General features: G+C 51.2%; 1 protein-coding gene across 1 annotated transcript in view; it reads left to right on the top strand.

Moving 5' to 3' along the window:
* The window catches only part of MTR (5-methyltetrahydrofolate-homocysteine methyltransferase), a 105673-nt gene extending 83347 nt beyond the window's left edge, over positions 1-22326 (top strand). Inside the window, 9 exon segments of the mRNA XM_045437237.1 lie at positions 1560-1641; positions 6721-6819; positions 7884-7959; positions 10688-10843; positions 12101-12297; positions 15289-15489; positions 16070-16262; positions 17542-17654; positions 18099-22326. Coding sequence (XP_045293193.1) covers positions 1560-1641; positions 6721-6819; positions 7884-7959; positions 10688-10843; positions 12101-12297; positions 15289-15489; positions 16070-16262; positions 17542-17654; positions 18099-18185 — 1204 coding nt within the window. The 3' untranslated portion in view covers positions 18186-22326.
* Positions 22327-22565: the final 239 nt, after the last annotated feature.

Raw genomic sequence — 22565 nt, 5'->3', positions numbered from 1 at the left:
ACATCCTCGGGACGCAGTGGAGTTGGCGTGGCTGCTTCAGGACCACGGTCTGGTTCTCCCTGCTGCTCTGCGCCCCAGCGCCCGACTCTGGAAGAGTCTCTTGCACTCAGTGGCTTAAGCCTGCCCTTCCATTTTATGGCTCACTTCCTGTGACTTCCAGCTTCTGTCCCCTGCTTCCTGTCCGTGTGTGCAGATACTTGCACAAAGGGGACAGGTGAAATGTCAGTCTTGTCTGTCTCACCGCAAATGAATTTTTAGTCATCCCTCAGAAGTCTTTTAAAAACACACACATACATCAGTCTTCTCATATCCTCTTGGTTTTAAAAATTTCCTCAGTAGTCCACGCTTACTATTAGAACATGTCAGACACTTCAGAGGAACGTAAAGTAAAATTTATTCTCTCCCTTCCCGTCCTCCGTTCCATCTCCAGCCGCTGTGTAACCAGTGTTGACATCTGATGTGTATCTGGTTTTTGCTAAATGTACGGAAACTCCTATGTAAGGTTGGAGGGTTAGGGTGGGTTGAGGGTGGTCGTGTGGTTTTTAAAACACAAACGTACTGTTTGGTATTTTGTTGTTTCCCCATAGTAGCATAGTCTGGACATTCTTAACGAAATGCATTTGGGCCGAGGGAGAGAATGTGAAAGCATCTGACGCGGGGAGGAGCTGCCTTGGGGGCGAACGTGGGTCCAGCAGAGACCGGCAGGGACGGTCCCCTCCCTGCCCGTCCTGGGGGAAGTACGGCTGCCGCCCTTGGACGCGGCACTGCGGCCTGTGCTCAGGGCCCTGGTTTAACCGCAGTCGCGAGGGCACGCGGGTCCATCCTCACCCCTCACGTAGTGGGCCGTGTTCTGTGAGGAAAGAGCGGGTGTGTACCCTGTGCGGTAAGACTGAGTCCCCAGAGACGGCTTGCCGCGTACTTCAGTCAGGTCGTCTCAAGGACTGAAGCGTGTTCCTCACCGCTGATGTTCCCGAGTCTGGCAGGAGGGGTTTGGGGCCGAGCCGACGTTAGTAGAAGACTTGCTGCTTATGCCTCTTGGTTCCTTCGTGCCAAATTTATTCAGGGTCTGGGGCCCCTTATTACAAGTGCGAGGTGGGGTCGGGGCTGAGGAGCATGGCCGGTGCGTCCTGGGCCCGCCGCCTTGGGTCTGGTTTCCCGGGCGCCCTGGCTGCCACCCCAGCTCGTTTGGGGGAGGAAACGCAGTCTGACCTGTATGGCAGCCAAGGGCAGTCACCTGGGCTGGTGAGCTCCCTCGGTTCAGGCAGGCCGCTAATGAGTGCGGCGTCACGGTCTCATTCCCGAGGGCAGAGAGCCGAGGACAGGGTCTTCCTCGTTTTGTCAGATTTCTCGTAGCCTGAGCCAACAGACCCGTGTCTTTTCCCCTTGGATTCCCCGTCTTAGGGTGGGGAGGAAGTCAGTCTTGTTTTATGAGGGACACGTGAAGTTCGTTCTCTGGAAAGCGCCCTGTGGGAACACGTTGTCTCTGATGGTTCCAAACGGGGGTCATGTGGGAGCTGTCAGCACTGATGGATATGTTTTTCTTCCTGACCCCTCTTTAGAACCCACACGGCAGTTAAAATAGCCCCAAGATACAGTGCGCCTGTCATCCACGTCCTGGACGCGTCCAAGAGTGTGGTGGTGGTAAGTGTGGGGCCTTCCGTTATTTCCACTATGTAAGGAGAGGAGAAAAGATTGTGTTCTGAATAAAGGGTATTTCCCAAGATGATCTTTTATTTTTGTCCAGTTCTACTAAAATATGTGAAAGAATGTGCGAAGGCTTGTTAGGATGGTGTCACTGTGGTCGTCTGCATTGCTGGAGGGGGGCCAGGTGAGCGTGTCTTGTGCTTTCAGAGACCGCGTCTGAGTCACCGAGAAGCCCTGCCAGGATCCCTGTGACCTCGACACCAACCCAGAGGGAGAGAGATTTCAGCCACTTACATATATTTACAAGTGTGAACGTATATTGTCTTAACTCCATGCCAAGGCTAGAAGGAATGTGGAATTTTTTAAACGGCCTGTTTCCAGATAGAAAGACATTTAATCTGGAATGGGCTGGTTGACCCTACCCAAAGAGAGAAGAACGTTCTCTAGATGTTCACAATCCAGAATAATAGATTCTTCTTCTCGGTGAATGTAATAAACCACTTTCCTGAGTGGTCTTTTAGGTTTTTCTCTGTCACTGAAGCCTAATGTCCTCTCTCGTTACGTGTTTCGTTATTTTCATTGACTAAGAGGACATAATAGCTGGAGGGAATCTGAACGACCACGTGGTCCAGTGGTTTCCAAGTTTGTTTTAGTGACAGAAAGCTTGTCTTCCAGTGATGTCTTACTTGGAAGCTCAGTACAGTATGAGTTAGAGCAGCCCCTCCTATCCGTCACCCCACACCTAGTTCTTGAAAGAGCACAATTTGAAAATTGCTAATCTGTGGGGGCGCCTGGGTTGGTTGAGTATCTGACTCGATTTCGGCTCAGGTCATGATCTCACAGTTTGAACTCGAGCCCCACGTCAGGCTCTGTGCTGACAGCGTGGAGCCTGCTTGGGATTCTCTCTCTGCCCCTCCCCCACTCATGCTGTCTCTGTCTCTCTCATGTAAATAAATAAAAACTTAAAAAAACACAACACACCAAACCCGCTAATCTAGTCCAGCCTTCACATTTGTAGGTGAGGAGGGTTACCAAGGAGGGTCTGGTGATTTGTGAAACTATCAGGTGACATGGTACAGCCCGAAGGTTGGGTGGCCACATTGCCTGAACCGTTTTCCAAAGACATCCTTCCAGATCTGTGAATTTATTTATATGGAGGTTGTACAATAATTGCTAACTTTATTAAAAATTGATAGTGTGCCAGACACTGTGGTGAGTGCTTTCCATGGATTTTTAATTTAATCTCCATGAAGCAGATACTCTCATTATCCATGTTTAGAGTAGAGGAAACAGGCACAGAGACGTTAGCACCTCTCTTGAGGCCACACGTCCATCAAGCGGTAGGGTAGGGCGTGAAGGCCGGTGGTCTTACTCTCTGCTACACGAAATGTGCTCCCATTAATGTTCAGTGATTCTTATTAAAAAGAATACAATCATTGGCTCCCAGGCGGCTGAGTCAGTTGAGCATCCAGCCTTTTTTTTTTTTTAAAGAAAATTATTGTTGTTTAGTTTCTATTTTTAAATTGTTATAAACTTCATTTAATAATTAGTGTGAATAATTTAATATTCATGCATCCTCTTCTGTGAACTGTCAAATCTTGCTGACCTCCTTATGAATATTTATAAACACTCTATATACATGACTATGTACTTTTAATACTGTATGCTTCTTTTGTAGAAAGAGTTTTCTTTTTCTTTTTTTTTCCGTTTTGAATTTACATCCAAACTAGTTAGCATATAGTGCAACAATGATTTCAGGATTAGATTCCTTAATGCCCCTTACCCAATTAGCCCATCCCCTCCCACAACCCCTCCAGTAACCCTCTGTTTGTTCTCCATATTTAAGAGTCTCTTATGTTTTGTCCCTCTCCCTGTTTTTATAATATTTTTCTTCCCTTCCCTTATGTTCGTCTGTTCAGGAGCATCCAACTCTTGATTTCGGCTCAGGTCATGATCTCAGGGTCGTGGGATTCAGCCCCATGTTGGGCTCTGAGCTGGGCCTGGAATGAGATATATTCTCTCTCACTCTCTTGCTTTCTCTCTCCCCTCCTTCCCCCTGCCCCTCCTCTGCTTGCACTTTCTCTCTCTCAAAAAAGAAAAAAAAAAGATACGGTTAAATCAGACTGGAATCATAAAGTCACATTTTTATTTACTCTTGACGTAAACTAATGTGTAAATAAAGTAGGTGTCTCCCAAGTTAGTTTCAGGACAGTTTTTGTATTTTATATTTGAATTGTGCTTCATAAGGAGCTTGTATGGAGTTCATAGTTGACTAACCAGTGGACCTCTTTTTAAGGCTTGTTGCTATTTTCAAATGCTAATGAATGACTGAACATTTCTCACATGGAGACCAGGCCCTTGGCCCTCTTCACTTACATGGTGCTAGTGTTGCATCAGGGGAGGACTTTGGCTGGGAGGAACCAGCCTCTGGATTCCATTTTGAGTTCCCTCCTTCGCTGTCTAGAAGAGCTAAGCAGTAAGGGCCGAGCTGAGAGCCAGAAGATGAGCACGGGCACTGGTGCTCCTTATGGGTCCGTCCAGCTGGACCGCCAGCAGTGGTTAGTGCTTCTTGGGTCCAGAGAAGTGGCCGCCTTCTGAAATTACGCAGACATAAGTCCAACAGTAAGTTGTTTGGGTTGTTGCTAGTGACGCTTTTCAGGATCAGTGGTACAGTTTGTTTAGGCCGATTGTTGGTTTCGTGTCTTCAGGCTCAGCTGCGAGACGCGTGCCAGCAGCCTGTGCTCTGGGTCACTGGCGCAGGTGTTTGAAAGAGTCCCAAACATGGCAGCGACCTGGTAGTTGGAGCTTTAGACCTCAGGATGCCCCTGCTTTCTTTCCTTTCTTCTTTTTTTTTTTTTTTAATTTATTTTTGAGAGAGTGCAAGCGGGGGAGGGGCAGAGAGAGGGGGGCCGAGGATCCAAAGGGGGCTGTGAAGCAGTGAACCCGATGTGGGGCTTGAACCCACACACCGTGAAATCATGACCTGAGCCAAAGTCAGACGCTCAACCGATTGAGCCACCCAGGTGCCCCTTCTTTCCTTTTAAATAAACGAGGTGCCAGTATTTAGTTCTTTCTAAATTATAAAATATATTTTCAACTTATTCCCTCTCATTCACTGCTATTGTCACCAAGAACAAAGAATAAAAGGAGGAAGAGGGAAGCTGTGCTGTGTCCAAATGGTTGGCATGAAGACGCGTGACTGGGCTGTGGTTTTATGGTGGAAAGATCATGAAGATTAGCCTGTATAATCGACCACGGACTTGTTTCCATCAAGCAAGTCAGACTGGGCATGGAGGGACTGGCTTGTCACTTTGGCTCTGGGAACAGGGGGCCCCCCAGGGTGTGTTCCGTCTTCCCAATAGTCGCTGTGGCAGCGTATGGTTAAGTTCTTTGGATGTTTAGAAAAGCAGGCTTTTGCCTTCTCAGAGTCTAAAACCTAGCAGAATGCAATATTTTAAACAATATTTTAAGACACTGGTTGCACGTACTTTGGGGAGCTGTGGAGTAGGCATCCCTTTGCTGTTTTCATTGAGCTCTGCTGGTTTTCCTAAATGGGGACTCCATTGAGCCGAGGTTAATGTAAGGCTGGGAGGTACCCTGTGGTGTGAACACCATTCAGGAGCCTGTTTTTAGGCTCACCGCAAGGGTCTTTTCTGATTAGGTTCCTTAAGAAAGTGGTCTGGCTTTGTACTAACTCTTCGGGGATCGGATTGCTGGTAGAGATGCTTAGAAAACTCACACAGAATCATAGACACTTAAAGCCGGTGGGCCCTTGAGCCATCGTCCGGCCTGCCTTGCTCAGTTTCACATCATGGTTCTCGGCTTCCCTGCCCTCGTGTGTGTGGGGGGGGGGGGGGGAGGGGTTGGGGGGCGGGGGGGAATCCAGCTGGAGGCGCAGGGGTGGGGCGGTGCCTCGTCATGAAGTGATCGTGATCAGGAGCAGCCATTTCTTGTTTTTGAGCTTTGGTTTTGGCTCTGCTTCCACCAACTTGATAATGCTGGTCACAAATAATATTTCGCAGATCCTAGCTTTACAGTTTACCGAGTAGCCTCGTATTTGTCAGATGACGGGTTTCTGTTCTTTTCTTAGCCAGTCATAGTTGACTGTGAAGATTAGCCTCATTCCTTCAGCAAGCGTTTAGTGAGGAGGCGCCCTGCACATGCCAGGCACAGAACTAGAAACCAGGGACACGGAGTGGTTAAGGCGCAGCCCTGCCCTCAAAGGGTTTGTCCTCTAGTGAGGCAAGGAGGTACGTAGACAGGTACTAAAAGCCTGAGGTAAATGCAGTGATGAAGACGTGAACCGGGTATCTTTGAAACACTGAAGAGAGGCGCCTAGCTAGTGTGCTGTGTGGGTCCCCAAGACCACGCTCCCCTTCAGTGATTTGCCAGAAGGACTCACAGAACTCAGAAACACTGTTATAATCATGGCGGATGGCCACGAGTCAGCAAAGGATGTAAAGGGTGGAATCCAAGCAGGACCAGGCACCAGCTTCCTGGTGTCCTCTCCTAGCGGAGTCACGTGGCCAGTGCTTAATTCTTCCACCAGTGATGAGTGTACAGGGGGCATTGCCAACCAGGGAGGCTCTCTTGAGCCTTAGTGTCCAGGGCTTCTGTTGGGAGTCAGTCACGTAGGAGTGCTTTAATGACCTGACTGACCTTAGTAACCAGAGCCTTAGTTACTTCAGAGGTCAGACGGATACAACATGAACAAGGGGGCCCCCTTCGTCCCTAGTCACGTTGTTAGTTAGCATAGACCATCCAGGGTGGCCCAGGGCTCCATGTAGACGAAGTGTCTCGTCAGGCAGGACATTTCAAGGGCTTAGAGCTTATCTCTCAGGAACCATGAAGGGCTTTCTTTTGAATGTGTGAGATTTGGACATCCTAGGTCCTCCGAGGCAGCTCTTAACTGCACACTCCGGCAGGAGTTCACGAAGCTGGTGAAGGGAGAGGGGATGACGTTGACAAGGGAAGCTTCCTGAAGGAGGTATCGCCAGCACTGACCAGTGTTGTCCATATTTTATTTATCTCCTTTTGCTCCTCTGTGGTTCTTGAACTTTGATCTTGCGTTTTCAGTGCTCTCAGCTATTAGATGAGAATCTCAAGGATGAATATTTTGAGGAGATCTTAGAAGAATATGAAGAGATCAGACAGGACCATTACGAGTCTCTCAGGGTAAGTGACAAATACCTGCTAGTTTGGGTATTAAACCGATCCTGCATTTTTTTAAAAAATGTGACTTCATTGTTTAAAGGAGGGCAACAGGTTTAGCATCATTTTAGAGAAGCCTTGTTTTCATGTTCAGATCAGAATTCTCTGGTGTCTAAGTTCCTGATAACTTGGGGTTATACTAAAATTAATTTCATTTATTCCACCAAACATTTATTGGGTACACAGTAGGTGTTAGGTGCTGTGCTAGACAGCAGAGCTATGAGAATGAATAAAACATATGCAGCGGGAGAATGGGAACTGAAGCAGCGTATAGAAAATGACTCCCACGGATCCTTGTTCTTGAAATAATGGAAGAAAATGACATTAGAGGGGACCGTTGTCCGCCTCTCTCCCTGACTGCCCAGCACGGACTGTGCAGAGCAGTGTCTCAACAACTGCCCTTCTCTACATAAGCTTCAGGGGTTCCTTGGAAAGGAGGCATAATCACTCTTTAGAAGTCACTGGAATATTTCTTCCTGGTTCATCTGCCTGTTGGGCCTTGTGTGTAGAGGGGTGCATTTGGGGGGTGGCGAGGCAAGCGAAATGAGACAACAAACAGCAGGAAGAAAAGAGGTGTTGGTGAGATGGTGACCAGCCCAAGATACTGTGGCTGGCGTTCCGCCTCTTAGGTTTGCTCACAGTTGAAAATTTCTTAGTTTTGCCCTCTGGTCCAGGGGGCGGTCAACGGCAGGCCAGATAAGCCTGGCCTCACGTATTCTAGAAGCACCGGCAGGACACCGCTCCGAGAAGGGCACAGGTCAGCTTTGTATCCACCTATCAATATTTAATGGATATTTATTGAATCTTTACTCTCCATTGTTCTGGTGCTGATGTGAAGCCCTCACATTGGGTGGAAAAGGAAGAACTTTTCAGGATATGAATTTTCATTAATGAAAGCATTTGTGGGTTTTTTTTTTTCCCTTTTCCTTTTTAAAATAAAACTCCTGTACTAGCTTTTCAGACATACTTTCATAGTAGCAGCTGAAAAACTAAGAGTCTCTGACTAAATAACTTCTCTTTTTTCATAGGAGAGAAGATACTTAACCTTAAGTCAGGCTAGAAAAAACGGTTTCCATATGGACTGGCTGTCGGAGGCTCCTCCAGGTCTGTTTGACTGTCAGTTGGAGAAAGGCTGTGGGTGATAATGTGACTGGAGAGACGTTTGCATTCAGCTGTCTGGGAATCAGGCAGCTGGAGATGCTTTATCGTATCTAATAATGGTGATGAAGGACATTGATGATTGAAAATGAAAGGAAACAGGTACCATTTACGGAGGACCAAACTATGTCCTGAGACCGCTTGGAGTGTCTGAGTGCTTGACACAACCCCGTAGTGAATGTGCTGTTATCCCCGCTTAAATGTGAAAACCCCGAATTTCGGGTAAGAGCCCGAAAGGTTATTGGGTTCTATCCCTGGTCTGCCCCTTCTAACCCACACTCCCTCCTCTGTGCTGTGCTCAATTTCCACCACCACCACCCCCCCCCGCCCCCCAAGCCTGACGCAGGTTCTGGGTGGTATAGTCACTGAGTGGCCTGGGTCACAGGCCAGGCCCCAGGGTCGATGTGTAGTTCTGAGATTGAAGATGCCCTCACACTCAACAGACCTTTAGAACATTGCGGCAAAGCTGGAGCTCCTGTTTCTTGTTCGCTCTCTCCCATTGTCTCTCTGAATGCTTCCCTCTTTTTGTTTCTTTTATTTGTTTTTTTCCCCCTTATTTCTAGCCAGCTCTCTTGCCTGATAGAGGTGTTCACAAGGGAGTAAAATATGGAGGATGTTTGACACGCTCAGAGAGGCATGAGATACACACGCACAGCCCAGACAGGGTGAACAGGGGTTGTATTCATTGAATCTGTGTCTCCAAGGTAATACCTCAGATCCGCTCTCCTTGCTCACAACATCTGTGTTCCGCGGCTCCTTGGCTGACTTGAGAGCATTAAGTTGGAAATGTAGGTGAGCTCGGTTCTGATTTCAGTCCTGCTGAGCCCGCTGCGGTTTAGTAGGAGGAATGCCACGTCAGGAGTCAGGAGGCCTGGTTCTCACCCCAGTTTGCCTCCCGGCTGCAAATCACTGACCTTGAGCATCCTGCATCCATGTTCGACCTGTTCTGATGTGTAAGAAGGAGTCACCCTGTGAAAGGTTGTAAGGATAAGAAAAGATAACCTTTGAAAAATGTAAATAACTATATAGTCTATTATTTTCTCTTTACCTTTCACTGTGAAATTAGAAAAGTCTCATAAAGAAAGTCCATTTTAACCAAGTCAAGCATCCAGACACAGTTCAGTGGGGACATTCCTCTGAAGGCCCACGGTGCCAGGCAGCAGTCGAACGGCCACTTGTCCCCAGCGCGGGGCCTCTGCGAGGCTCTGGACCTGCAGCTTGAGAAGATCGAGGCGCTGACGCGCAATCCCCCGGAAATGTTTTTGAGGACACCCCAGTCTTAGACTAGTTGCAGGAAGTCAGGAAAGGGAGACAGAAGGGTTCTCTCAAGGTCGTTGGCGGTAAAATTCAAGACTGACATCCCTCAGTGACTGTGACAGGGCATTTCTCCCTGCCTTTCTAGGCAAGAGGAGACTTTCATCAGGAGGAAATCTGTAGTTTCTTTTATCTGTCAAACGAAGCAACATACTGGAATATGATGAAGGAGTGATTATTCTCAATAGTAGAAACACGACCAGGAACAAATGAGAAAGAGCTACTGCGAACATGTGTGAAAAGATAGCGATTTCCAGGCAAGACTAAGCAGCAGCTCGCACTTTTCCTGTACTGCTGCCTCATGTCCGCCTCTTACTAGCTGACGAGACAAAAGTGCTCTTGGGACTTCGGTCCCAAGCACCTGAGACGGGCAGGATGGTGTAAGTTCTCTGACCCTATTTACAGACCAGGAGACTGAGGGCCAGGAAGCTCGTGTGTGGGTATCACTTCCGACTCCGGCCCGACCCCGCTGACCCCACTGCAGGTAGGGTGCCGGCGTGCTGCTCTTCTTCCTTCCTCGTCATTATTTAACTCGGGTCCTGTTTTACACTCACGGGGTGTGAAGCGCAATATGTCGAACATCCACGAGTACCGCCAGCCACCTCAGAAATAACCTGGTGCCCATTTTCAAAACAAAGCAATGCCGAGGCGCCTGGGTGGCTCAGTTGGTTAAGCGTCAACTCTTGATTTCAGCTCAGGTCATGGTCTCACGGTTCATGGGTTCGAGCCCCACGTGGGGCTCTGCACTGACCGTGCGGAGCCTGCTTCGATCCTCTGTCTCCCTCTCTCTCTGCCTCTCCCTTGCTCGTGTGCTCTATTTCTCAAAAATAAACATTAAAAAAACCAGTACGTAAGTGGTTGAAGCTGCTTGTGTGCCCCTCCCTCCCCTGTACAATCCTGAATTCGATGCCTTGTTTCTGTGCATGTCCTTGTACTTTGCCCGTATACATATGTATCAGTGGGAAGTAGAGATTGCTGATTCTTGTTTTCACACCTCTGGTAAGTGGTTTACCTTATGTGTCTCTCTACAGTGGCATTTACTTTAGTATCGTCTCCATCTGTACAAGTGAAGAGAAACCCAAGTCTTTTCTCTTTGACCAAAGGGCAGAGGGAAGAATTTTTAAGGGCCGGTGTAGACAGCTGTCTGGGAAGGGTAGTTTTATTTAAGATTTACTGCAAAATTTACAGTTCCCCTCCTTGTAAAGCAGCTCCTGTGGGTGACTGCGGGGAGAGAGAGCGTCGGGCCCCCAGACCAGTACAGAGCTGGCCCAGGAGGCATGGCACAGACCCCTGCCGTGTGCGTTAGGCGCTTAGCCGCAGGCTGCGGCATCCGTGTGACATCACTACTTCACTTTTACAGTGAAGCCCACGTTTCTTGGGACTCGGGTCTTTGAAGACTACGATCTGTGGAAGCTGGTGGCCTACATCGACTGGAAGCCTTTCTTTGATGTCTGGCAGCTCCGTGGCAAGTACCCGAATCGGAACTTTCCCAAGATATTTAAGGACAAAACTGTAGGTTCGTTCAGCAGACCCTTCCTTTCTGCACTGATACTCGAGACACAGTGTTGGGACTTTGAAGGGGAGAACAGGTGGAGAGCCGAGAGTTCAGATGCTGTGGGAGATGGTTTCTCGTTGTGGTCTAACGTGTGGGGTGTTGTTTACCTCTTCGGTGGCTTGAAGCTGCTAGATGGGTCTTTATGGACTGTAGTTGGCATTTCATTTATCTCTTTAATAAGCCAGGCTCTTTGTTGGGCCCCGGGAATAAACACACCCCTGCCTTCTGGGATGTGGCCAGTAGCTGGCATAGCCGATGGCGATGGGCGGTTCCCACGTGGCATGCCGAGCTCCTGCCGTGGGGCTGAGCCCAGGGCTTCTGTGGACCCAAGATGAGACAGACCTCAGACCGGGAGGTCAGGGGAGGCCTCCTGGGAGAGGTGGTGTTTGAACTGCTTTTGGAAGAGCACATGGGAGTTACTGAGGCTGGGACTGGGGATATGAGACAGCACCGGAGAAGAGGATGTCCCAGGCAGAGGAGACAGGACGGAAAGGCACAGTCACAGGTGCTCATTTGGGGAAATGCCAGGAGTCCCTTGCGCTGGAGCACTGGTCAGGGGAGGGGATTTGGGGCGATCAGCAAGAGAAGTGGGGGTGAGTGGAGTTGTAGCCCCACCCCTAGAACCTGCCCCCAAAGGCCTGGGTTCACGGTGCCAAGCCAGTCAAAGGATCAGGAAAGAGCCAGATGAGAGCAAGGTGGCAGGTGGCCTGCTGGAAGTGTGGGGTCAGGGCAGTCCCCACTGTACGGGGGACAACCTGTGGGAGGTCCCTGGGCTGGGGCCACCCGTGTGCGGTGCTGAAGCCACTTAAGAGGGCCTGGGCCACACTTGCGTCTGCAACCTGTCCCACATCCCCAGAGGCCCCTGGGAGGTCGGTGGGGTGATGGGCACACGAGCAAGGTCGGCGAGGAATGGTCTGGCCTGCCCTGTCTGGTGACTGTGCTGGGAGCCACACGTTAGGTTCTCTGCCTCTTGCCGCCTGGAGGCATGTCAGTGGTTTGTGCTGGGGAGACAGGCGGGGCATGTGTTCAGCAGGAGCCACCAGCCCCCAGCCGCTCCCCTTAAGTCGTGCTGCTCACAGGCACCAGTGCAGTATTTGAGGAGAAAGGAGGGTGACCAGAGACGATGGCTCAGGAGGGGTGGTGGCTTTAGAAAGAAGTGGTTTTCGCTGACGATCATTGGCACTTTTAGGTGAATTCTTAACGGTGTTTTCCTAATAGGTGAAGAGGCCAGAAAAGTCTATGATGATGCCCAAACCATGCTGACGGCGCTGATTGGTCAAAAGAAGCTCCGAGCCAGGGGCGTGGTTGGGTTCTGGCCAGCGCAGAGCGTGGGAGACGACATCCACCTGTACGCGGAGGGTGCGGAGCCCCAGGCTGCAGAGCCCATCGCCACCTTCCACGGGCTCAGGCAGCAGGTACGGAGCCGCACTGACCACCCCGCTGCTGCTGCTTTGGTGGAAGCACTGAAAAAGCGTAAATAAGAATTAAATAAGTCTGAGCTTTGTGCAAATGACAGGGCTGCCCCAGCTCCCCCCACAAATGACCACGCACAGGCCCGAGGCCAAGGCGTTTGTGAGGACGATGGAGAGAAGCAGCCAGTGTGGGTGGAGAGGCTGGCCCCTCGGGCACCGGCAGGACTCATGGGTGAGAAACGCAGCCGTTGCCTCGGTCGTCACACACAGACACACATCTTGTTCCAAAACCTGGGTTTGCAGGCATGCGTGTTACTTAAAACAGGCTGGGGGCTCCCTTTCTCAAGGGGAAGACAGGTGGGGACAAACATTTGCTGCATGTCTGGGCGGTGCCAGGTGCTCTAGAGGTGCTGGACGGACCATTGTGTTTCACATCCGCACGGTCTTGCTGTGGGCAGTCTGCATCCCCCCCTGCCTTCCTGTGGGCAGTTCGTGTCCCCCCCCCCCCGACCCGCCTTGCTGTGGGCAGTCCACGTCCCCCCTCTGCCCTGCTGTGGGCAGTCTGCGTCCCCCTTCCTGCCCTGCTGTGAGCAGTTTGTGCCCCCCCCCCACCTGCCTTGCTGTGGACAGTTCGCGTGCCCCCCACCTGCCCTGCTGTGGGCAGTCCGCGTCCTCCCCCTGCCTTGCTGTGAGCAGTTCGTGTCCCCCCCCCCCACCTGCCTTGCTGTGGGCAGTCCGCATCCCCCCCCCACCTTCCTGTGGGCAGTTCGTGTCCCCCCCCCCCCACCCGCCTTGCTGTGGGCAGTCCACGTCCCCCCTCTGCCCTGCTGTGGTCTTTCCGCGTCCTCCCCCTGCCTTGCCGTGGGCAGTCTGCGTCCCCCTTCCTGCCCTGCTGTGAGCAGTTTGTGTCCCCCCACACCTGCCTTGCTGTGGACAGTTCGCGTGCCCCCCACCTGCCTTGCTGTAGGCAGTCCGCATCCCCCCCTGCCTTCCTGTGGGCAGTTCGTGTCCCCCCACACCCGCCTTGCTGTGGGCAGTCTGCATCCCCGCACGGCCTTGCTGCGGGCAGTCCACATCTCCATCCTGCAGGGGCAGGAACGGAGGCCGATGGGATGGAGCTAAGTGCTTAGCATCCAGAGTGTGAACCCGGCCTGTGTGCACTGGCTTCCCTCGGCATGGCCGCCTCTCATGCTCACCCTGTGACAGTACAGACGTCCTGTGCGTGTCCCGTAGCTGCTACAAAATACAGTTGTCCCCATCCAGAATTGGAACCAGGATGCACCAGGGTCGTTAACAAAGGGTTGCGGTGAATTACCCTGTGTCACTACCGTTTCGGGTCGTTCAGAAGCAGAGCAGTGTTACTGCTTTTAATCATCACCGCGATGTGTTTCATAACGATAGTGTTTTAACGGTCACCACATCTGAAGGGCTTCTTAAACTCGGGACGTGAAATGATGCCACGATAGGATCACCAAAGGCAGCTGTACCATTCCTGTGTGCACGGGGTGCCGACACCATAGGCCACAAGGCAGCAGGCTCCACGTTCCCGCCCCTGCTCGCTAGGGAGCTGGCCGCTTGGCTTTCTCGGGTGTGATTCGGCTCGAAGGCCTCCGCCCAGTTTCTCATCCTTCAGGTCCTGCGTCCTCTGATCTCTTGTTACGTCCAACCATTCGTGTCCTAACCAGGCAGGCTGTGTCAGGGCGTGTAATGTAATGACTTCTCAATGTGCATTTAGTACCCATTCCGATAGCTCTTTCTTCCAGTGCTCCGGAAGTTTCTGGCTGCTCTGGGAGTCTTCTGTCTCAGTGGCTCTGGTGGCTGTCTCTTCTTAAGTGCTGTGGGGCTCTATGACCTGTCTCCCCTTGTGGGGCCGGGAAGCTTTGTGTCTCCCTCTGGCTTTTGTTAGCAGAGAATGTACGGCTGGAAAGCCGCTTCTCCCCGCATAGCTGTCCCTGTCCCCGAGCTTGGTGACATTTCCACAGGCTGTTATCAAACACCTTCTGGCCAGCAACCGTTTAACCACTTCCTGCCCAGCGTCGGTGAAGCTGTGCTTGCTTCCAGGGCCAGCAAGCAAGTGAGCCCTGTAGCTTCTGGTGCCGCCCACCGAGTCCCTGACTGGTCCTGTGCCCTACGGCAGTCAGGGGTATACACTGCGGTGCCGGACCCCGCACGTGCCGCCGTCTGACCCTGGGCTACCGGTCACGCTCTGTCTGCCTCAGCTTCCTGGCTGTGAAATGGAGCTGGTGGCATCACGTATTTCCTTCACACGGTTGTTGACAGCCTTAAATCAGTGAATTCCTGTGAAGCGCCAGCCAGGAGTGTAGTGAGCACTCAGTAAATAGCAGTTTCATTGTTTACCTTCTCCGTAAGTATTTGTGGATTGTGAAATGTGTTTGAGACCTGATTTGTCAGTGGGGTGAGAGGCGAGACTCTTAGAAGCCGGTCCGGCTCGGTGCTCAGTTTGGTTCCAGGCTGGCCCAGGCGCGTCCTTGGCCGTCTCCTGAGCCACTGCCACGGTGGGCGGTACGTGGCCCTTGGCTGGTGGCCGGGAGCTTGTCGAGCTGCGTCCGTCAATGTGAAGTAGAGGCTTGTGCATTTGGTGGGTCCCTTTTGGATGCCGCTTCAGGATCTAATGTTGATCTGGAATTGGAAACACTTGTGGGGAAATTTTTTCTGATATGAATGCTTGAGGTTCCAGTTTCTAGCACGGTGCCTGGAGGCATTCAGGAAATGTTTGGTCCACGTGTGAGTGAGCAGATTCAGTGGTTTCTTGACCGTATGTCTCGTCCTGTCGTGCGCTTTTTCAAAATCTAATTTCATTTGTTTATTCAACAACTATTTGTCGAATACTCACTTTGTATCCTGCCCTCTTCTAAGTGCTGGGGGTATAACCGTGAACAAGACAGACACCCCTGTTTGAAGCTTAGGGCCATCTGCAGAGACCAGACTGCTGTCCCGTACTAATCACCCGTCTGGCCGCTGGTTGCTTTTCAGGCCGAGAAGGACGCCGCCAGCACAGACCCCTACTACTGCCTCTCGGACTTCATCGCGCCGCTGCACTCGGGCGTCCGCGACTACCTGGGCCTGTTCGCCGTTGCCTGCTTCGGGGTGGAGGAGCTGAGCAGGGCCTATGAGCGGGAGTGTGACGACTACAGCAGCATCATGGTCAAGGCCCTGGGAGACCGGCTGGCCGAGGTAGCGCCACAGCGCTGGGCGGGGTGGGGAGCCCCAGTTCCGTGCCGTTGTTTGTAGCCGTCCTCGGACCTGTGACCTCTTTGCTGCGGTTCTTGTCTCTCCTAAGGAGCCTGAAAGATTCAAAACCGCTTCCTGTGTCAGGGCCCCTCGCTGTCACGTTGGCATCCTCTGTGGCTTCCCCATCTTCCTGTGCGTGGTGGGGTCACCTGAGCCATGCAGAGGTCCCCTCCTCTTCCCCTGAGGCTGACAGCGGAGGACCTGGAAGCAGTAACTGGCTTCTCCTCGTGGCCCCTGTCTGCTGTAGACCATCAGGGAAGTGTTTCAGTTCAAGGGCCTGGAGTCCTTGGACCGTTGAATATGATACGTTAGAGCCCAGGCTGAGGCCAAGGCCGGCCACAGAGCAGCCAGTGAAACGATAGGCGAGCCAAGAGCCCAGCCCGTCTGCTCTTGCCTGCTCTGTGCGGGGGGGGGTACCCGGGGGGGGGGTGCCCCGGACCCCCCTGACGGCCTGTGGGGCACCGGGGGGCACTGACGTGGGGGTCCCCCGCCTCTGCCCAAGCACGCCTCTCCCTGGCTGCAGGCCTTTGCGGAGGAGCTCCACGAGAGGGTCCGCCGGGAGCTGTGGGCCTACCACAGCCACGAGCAGCTGGACGCCGCCGACCTGCGCAGGCTGCGCTACGAGGGCATCCGCCCGGCTCCTGGCTACCCCAGCCAGCCCGACCACACCGAGAAGCTCACCATGTGGAAACTGGCCGACGTGGAGCGCTGCACGGGTACGTGCCTGGAGCTGGCGAGCGCCGTCCCTCCCCGCCAAGGACACGGGTGTGCGGTCACCCCCATGACGCACAAATCTGGAAACACAGAACCCCATCCTTTCTCACTTCTAGCTGTGTGTCATAGTATTTTACATCCATATCATTATGCCACAGTCTTTAAACGTTTTTTTAATGTTTATTTATTTTTGAAAGACAGAGAGAGAGAGAGAACAAGTTGGGGAGGGACAGAGAGAGAGGAGACAGAATCTGCAGCAGGCTCCAGGCTGTCAGCACAGAGCCCAGCATGGGGCCCAAACCCATGAACTACGAGATTATGACCTGAGCTGAAGTCAGACACTCAATCGACTGAGCCACCCAGGCGCCCCGCTCCCCCATCTTTAGGTCGATCAGTTTCAGTTGCTTTCTCTCCACCGAGGACAGATGAGAATTTAGCTCGTCATACTCTCCCCGCATCCCTCCTGCCCTGTTCCTGTCACAGGACTGTCACTGTTGTTATCTCCAGTAGCGACCTTCGTGACCTTTAGTACCATAGTCCACACCACCTCCTCCTCCTCCCATTGCTCACAGACTGTGTCTCTGGACACGGGTCTTGCATCAGGCCCGACCCGCCGCTCAGCTCTTTCCTCTCTTGGCTTTCACTCTTTATTGACACAATTCACAGTTTGAGTGGAATTAATCAGCAATCAGAAGCATGCCATCAGTGCCGATGAAGTGACAGGAACGTAGGTTTAGGTGAGGGACGGAGGCATTTGGATGTGGGTTGGCAGGAGTGGTGTGGACTCCCGGAGCCATAACATATGGATTTGAGTCCTTCCCTGCCATCAGCTACCCGCTGATCTCTGGCAGAGCGTTTCCCCTCTGCCGCTCTGTTCCCCGTCCGTGAGATGCATGGCTTAGAGGACGTGGACAGCCCTGGTGTTCCCCCGGAGTTCCCAGCTCCTAGGAAGCATCTCTTCTGAGTCCTGCCGTGGGCTCATTCTCAGCATGTGGCTGTCCAGGAGCCTGGGGTTCAGATGGAGCTTTCCTTGCGGGGTTGGGGCTCCTCGTCTGGGAGCCCAGGTGGAGGAGCAGACAGAGGCCTCTGTAATTGATCCTGGAAGATTGATGGGGGCGGGGGGTACATCCACTTGGCAGGAATTGCCACATCTTTCATGCTGTGTCATGTGTCCCCCTGGAAGGCATGAGCTCACTTCCATTCACGTGTTCAGCAAGAATGGCTGATAGCTTGCGCGGGGCACTGAGGCAGTGACCGTGTGTCCCACGTTGCTCTCTCCAGGCATCAGGTTAACAGAATCTTTAGCGATGACACCTGCTTCAGCAGTATCTGGCCTCTACTTCTCCAATTTGAAGTCCAAATACTTTGCAGTGGGGAAAATTTCCAAGGACCAGGTGAGTTAGCTGTTCCGTTGTGTATGGCTTCCCTAGATGCCGGTCCTGTTTTAAATGGAACTGTGGAACTGGTTTTATTTCATGTGGGAATGAGAATACTAAGGAGAGAAAGTGCGACGAAATTTACTCCAGTCAACGTCTTAAATTGTTTCAGCCCGTTACCCCGATTCTCACCCTCCCACTTACACAGACACCCCCACGCCCAGCACTCATACCCACAGTCCAGCCAGCCTCCAAGCACCACATACGCACTGCATGTTGTTTTCTGTCCAGAGAATAAGGCGACTCGGTGAACAGATAGATCTCCATCCCCGTTGAACTCCAGAGATTGCTATTAAGACAAGAAATGGAAGGCATTTAATGTTTCTTGGCAAATCCCGTGGAAACTTCACTTCAGAAGGTCTTATCGTTGTGGTTTGATACGCTGCTTTTAATCTTTTGCAGATTGAGGATTATGCTTTGAGGAAGAACATGTCTGTGGCTGACGTTGAGAAATGGCTGGGACCCATCTTGGGATACGATACAGAGTAACTTCTATTTAAAAATCCTTTTTTGCACTTGATCCTCACGGAAATACAATCTAGAGTGCCTTTAAAAACAACAGTAGCAACAGACAAGCGGGTCTCAGGTCTCTGTCCTGTGACGTTTGCTCTGCCTCAGGGTTCGGAAGATTGGCTGGTGGGACCGTGTGGAGGATCAGGGCCTTCCTGTGTCCTTGGGAAACCAGGGTCTTTTCCGGGGACCTTGACTGAGGAGCAGTAAGCCGGTGTCTCCGGCGGTGTCCCCGGTCTTTCAGGGACAAGGATAAGCTGGAGATAGAGGTCTTCTGCATTTCAAAGCAAGGCAGTTTGCTTGTTTCATTTTTACTTTGGGTTGAGAAGGCCTCTTATTTTTTTCTTTCGCTCTGTTAGAAAAGAGCCTGAAGCTTAGCTGAATAGAAAAATGTATAGAAGAATGTGACCCCGGGGCAAAATCACGCTGTGTGAAGTGGGGTGTTTTAATCTAGAAGGGTGCAGCGATGAACTGACAGGGAACGGAGTGCGACCCTGTGCTCTATCAGGAAGACCCCATCTTCGAAAGTCGTGATTACGTGGGTGCAGAGTCCCCTTGGCAGGAGGCCGTTGACTAGCTGTTTGCCCCTGTGTGGCCAAATATGGTGGGTTCTCCTACCGTTTCCATCTTCTAATTCCTCATTCCCTTGCCCCGAGGAGGAAGAGGAGATAGGGAGAGAGCAGGGCTGCTGAGGGTCGCTAACATCTCAGAGCTGTTTTCTGGAGCGGAGCAGGCTTCCTGGCCGAGGCGTCCTGGGTGGAGTTGCACGTGTGAAGAGCATTGTGATCCCACTCAGTCTGTCTGCACTAACCCAGCTGCCGGTTCCTGCAGTGTAGACCTGGCCCCCCAGGGCTGCTTGGTGAACGGTAGCCTCTGTGGGGTTCAGGGGGTAGTGCCCCGGGCTCGGCACGCAGTGAGTCCTCCTAGAAAGGGTGGCAGATTGACGGAAGTGGAAAGCCACTGGGGAGTGCGGGTGGTGATGGCGGTGCTGACTGCATGAGAGGCCCTTTCTGGGATTAGAACCCCGTTTACACTGCGGCTGGGACAGAGAGCCTGCCTCCCGGGTCCCGTGAACCTTGGTACCCATTTTCTGTGTGACGGCCACCTCCCTCGCTCTCGGGGGGTGAGCCGGCCCCGCTTCCCAAAGCAGCTCCGTCAGAAGTGCATTCAAGGACCTTGGAGGTGAAGGGGGAACCGTAGGAAACGAGACCCCCGCGCATGTGCAGCGTGCACACGTGGACGCACAGAGCCGCCCCCCTGTCAGCCGTCCCGGGCCCGCGAGGCAAAAACAGCCATGGACTTTACGTGCACTTGGTCTCTTGCGTGAGCATGGGACTCAATTTCCCCAGGCACTTAGCTGGAGGACTTACTTTCGGTTCCATAGCAGGTGTGTCATTCTTGGCACATTCTTCTGTGAGAAAGAAGACCTCCTCCGGGTAGTTGAGTGTATTTTGTCAGAGTTACAGTTGTTAAGTCTCCTGATTTCATTCGATATTTGCCATCTCTTCCCTCAGCTGGTTATGTGGTAGAATGGCTTCCTTTTTTGTTGTTGTTGTTGTTAAGTTTATTTATTTATTTCGAGAGAGAGAGGGTGAGCGAGTGTGAGCGAAGAAGGCCAAGAGCGTGACCCAAGCTGAAAGACGCTTAACCGACTGCCCTTAGAATGGCTTCCTTAAATGTACTGTTTATATAATCCCATGACGGATGCCTTTTTTCCTAGAGACAGAAACAATTGGTGCGAGTTCGAGTGCCTGTAGGTTGGTGAAAGAATATAAGCTACAAGTTGAAAACCCCTCCCTTCCTAAATGTCAGGCGACTTCGAAGGCAGGGAGGTGGCCGTTCTGAATGCGGGGTCTTTTCCGTGTCAGTGCCTGCATGTCCAGAACCTCTTGTCACCATCTGTGGGCGTCGTCATTTCACTGAGGATCCCACCTTATTTTTCCCTCTAAAGAGGCCCTTGCTTGGAATCTTCCCCTCTCTCTGCTGCACTGAGGAGTCTGGTTTGTCAGGTGGTGGTTGAGAGCAGGTTTATGAAACCCCCCTTCCTCCTTTGAGATATTCCCCGACATCCTGTCTACATTTATGGCTGACTTCACATAGAGAGTAGTCCGCCTTCTTTCTGGTTCTCTCTGGTATGCGTTCGACATATGGTGTCTCCCACCTTCTCCCCGCTTCTCTCCTGAATCCAGTGAGGTTAGGTTTTTACCTGCCTCTCCTGGCATCAGTGACCTCTCAGGTCAGACCCAGTGGCCTTCCCAGTGATTCTCATCCCTGTGGGCTTGAACAATACAGACCACTTCCTTCAACACCCTCCTTTCCCTGCTTCCCCCCTTGACACCACTCTCTGATTCTCCTTCTGTGTCTCTGATCACTTCTCAGCCATTTTCCTAGTTTTTCTTCCTCTGCCCATTTAAACCCTGGTGTCCTCAAGGGCCAGTCATCAGCGACCTTCTTTGCCGGTATAGTTTCAGTGGACTATCTCATGGACTCAGTGTCTCCATCTAAGCTTGTCCTGCGGAGCACAGCATACATCCCACAGCCCCTTCCAGGAGGGCATACAGACACCTCAGACCCAGAGTGTCTCACCTCCTCACAAATGGTGAGATTCAGTCATGAACAATAGTGCTGTCGCTCCAGCAAGATCCCTCACACTCAGCCCATATCGCCTTTGGCTTAGACTGTAGCAGGTGTCTGAAAAGTTAGCACACAAAAGACACCGAGCCTACTTTAGTGGGGATGGTGGTAGAGATATCTCGGGAAGGCAATGCTTAGACGAAGGCCTGATCTGGGACCTGTGGGATAAAGGTGAAGACGCAAGGTAGGAACAAGTGAAGAACCATCTTTGTTTGTGAACAGGAATATTAATGCGGTATAGGTATCACATCTCTGCAGATTGGTCTATAGGTTCAATGCCATTTCCAACAGAAATTACAGTAGCGTTTTTGTCTCATGGGACAGGCAGATATTTAAATTTATGTGGAAAAAGCAAAGCACTCAGAATGACTGGATGCTTCTAAACGGGAAGCAGAGTTTACGAGGTAGTGAGTTTTGTCGTACGTGGTGCCGAGATGGGCATGCTGAGCAGTGCCGTGAAATACGGAACCTGGAAAATAACCCTTGTGTGTGTTGACCTTGGAGACAAGGCGGTGGTGGCTGGGCGCATAAGAGACGGGCAGGATGACTCCATCTGTGGCGCAGAGCTGTGCCTACCATACGGAAAGAGCGAAATTTGATTTCTGCCTCATGTGTTGTCTAACAACCAATTCCAAATATATTAAGGTCTTAAATACAAAACAAAACAAAAAAAATAACGTTTACACGAGCAAACCTTAGGGCAGGAAAGAATCCCCTGAGACATAAAGGACTAATCACAAAAGAGAAGATGATTGTATCAACTTTTTAAAATAAAGACTTACATTAAGCTGATAAACCACTTAAAGTAGGGAAAAGACAAGTCCTGACTAGAGGTGTTTATAATACAATTAACTGACAAGGGATTAGCAAGCAGAATATATGGAGGGTGCCTATTTAAGAAACAAACCCAACAGAAAATTAGACGGAAAAGGCATTTCACAGAAGAGGAAGTACACATGGCTTATAAATAAGTAGAAGGATGTTCCACAGCAATAGAGATCAGGGAAATACGAATTAAGATCGCAGCAAGATCCTATTTTGCATCCGTAACATTTGCAGAACTTGAGCTTGACAGGACCAGGTGCCAGAGAAGTTCTGTGAGAGCTCGCATGGTGTGAGTGCATAAACACCTCTGCCTCCCAGAGTTGAACCCTTGCATGCCCTAGGATCTGGCTTATGGCTCGGACTGCCCCTTGGAGATCCAACAAACTCTTACCTGTCCCAGGAAGTGTGTGCAAGAGTGTTCATAGTAATACCTTTGTGGTAGTCAATAACCAAAAACACCAAAACGTCCATCTGTCTGTAGGAGAATTGTTAAGTAAACTAGGTATAGTCACGCTAAAGGGTATTGTTCAGTAGTAAAAACGGGTGAACTGCAGCTGTACCTGACAATCAGAGTGAATCTCAGGAAATATTACCAAAAAAAAAAAAAACAAGCTCCAGGAGACCATATATGCTATGATGCTATTTTTATTGAGCTCAAAACCAAGCAAAACCAAAGAGTGTATTGTCTAAGCACATGTAAACAGTAAAACTATGTTGTAAATGAAGAAAAAACAAAATTCAGCAGAGTAATTAACCCTGAGAGAGGGAAGCCGAGCAGATCTCAGAGGGACACATCACTGGATGCAGGTTGTTAGTCAGATTCTGGTTCTTGGGTTGTATGGTGGTCGATGGCTGTGATATTGTTTATAATGTAACAGTTTTATATTTGTGAAATGTATT

The sequence above is a fragment of the Leopardus geoffroyi genome, chromosome D2 (assembly GCF_018350155.1).
Source record: "Leopardus geoffroyi isolate Oge1 chromosome D2, O.geoffroyi_Oge1_pat1.0, whole genome shotgun sequence".
Taxonomy (NCBI): Eukaryota; Metazoa; Chordata; class Mammalia; order Carnivora; family Felidae; genus Leopardus; species Leopardus geoffroyi.
Note: the sequence above shows the minus strand (reverse complement) of the source record. Positions and strands in the feature narration are given on the sequence as shown.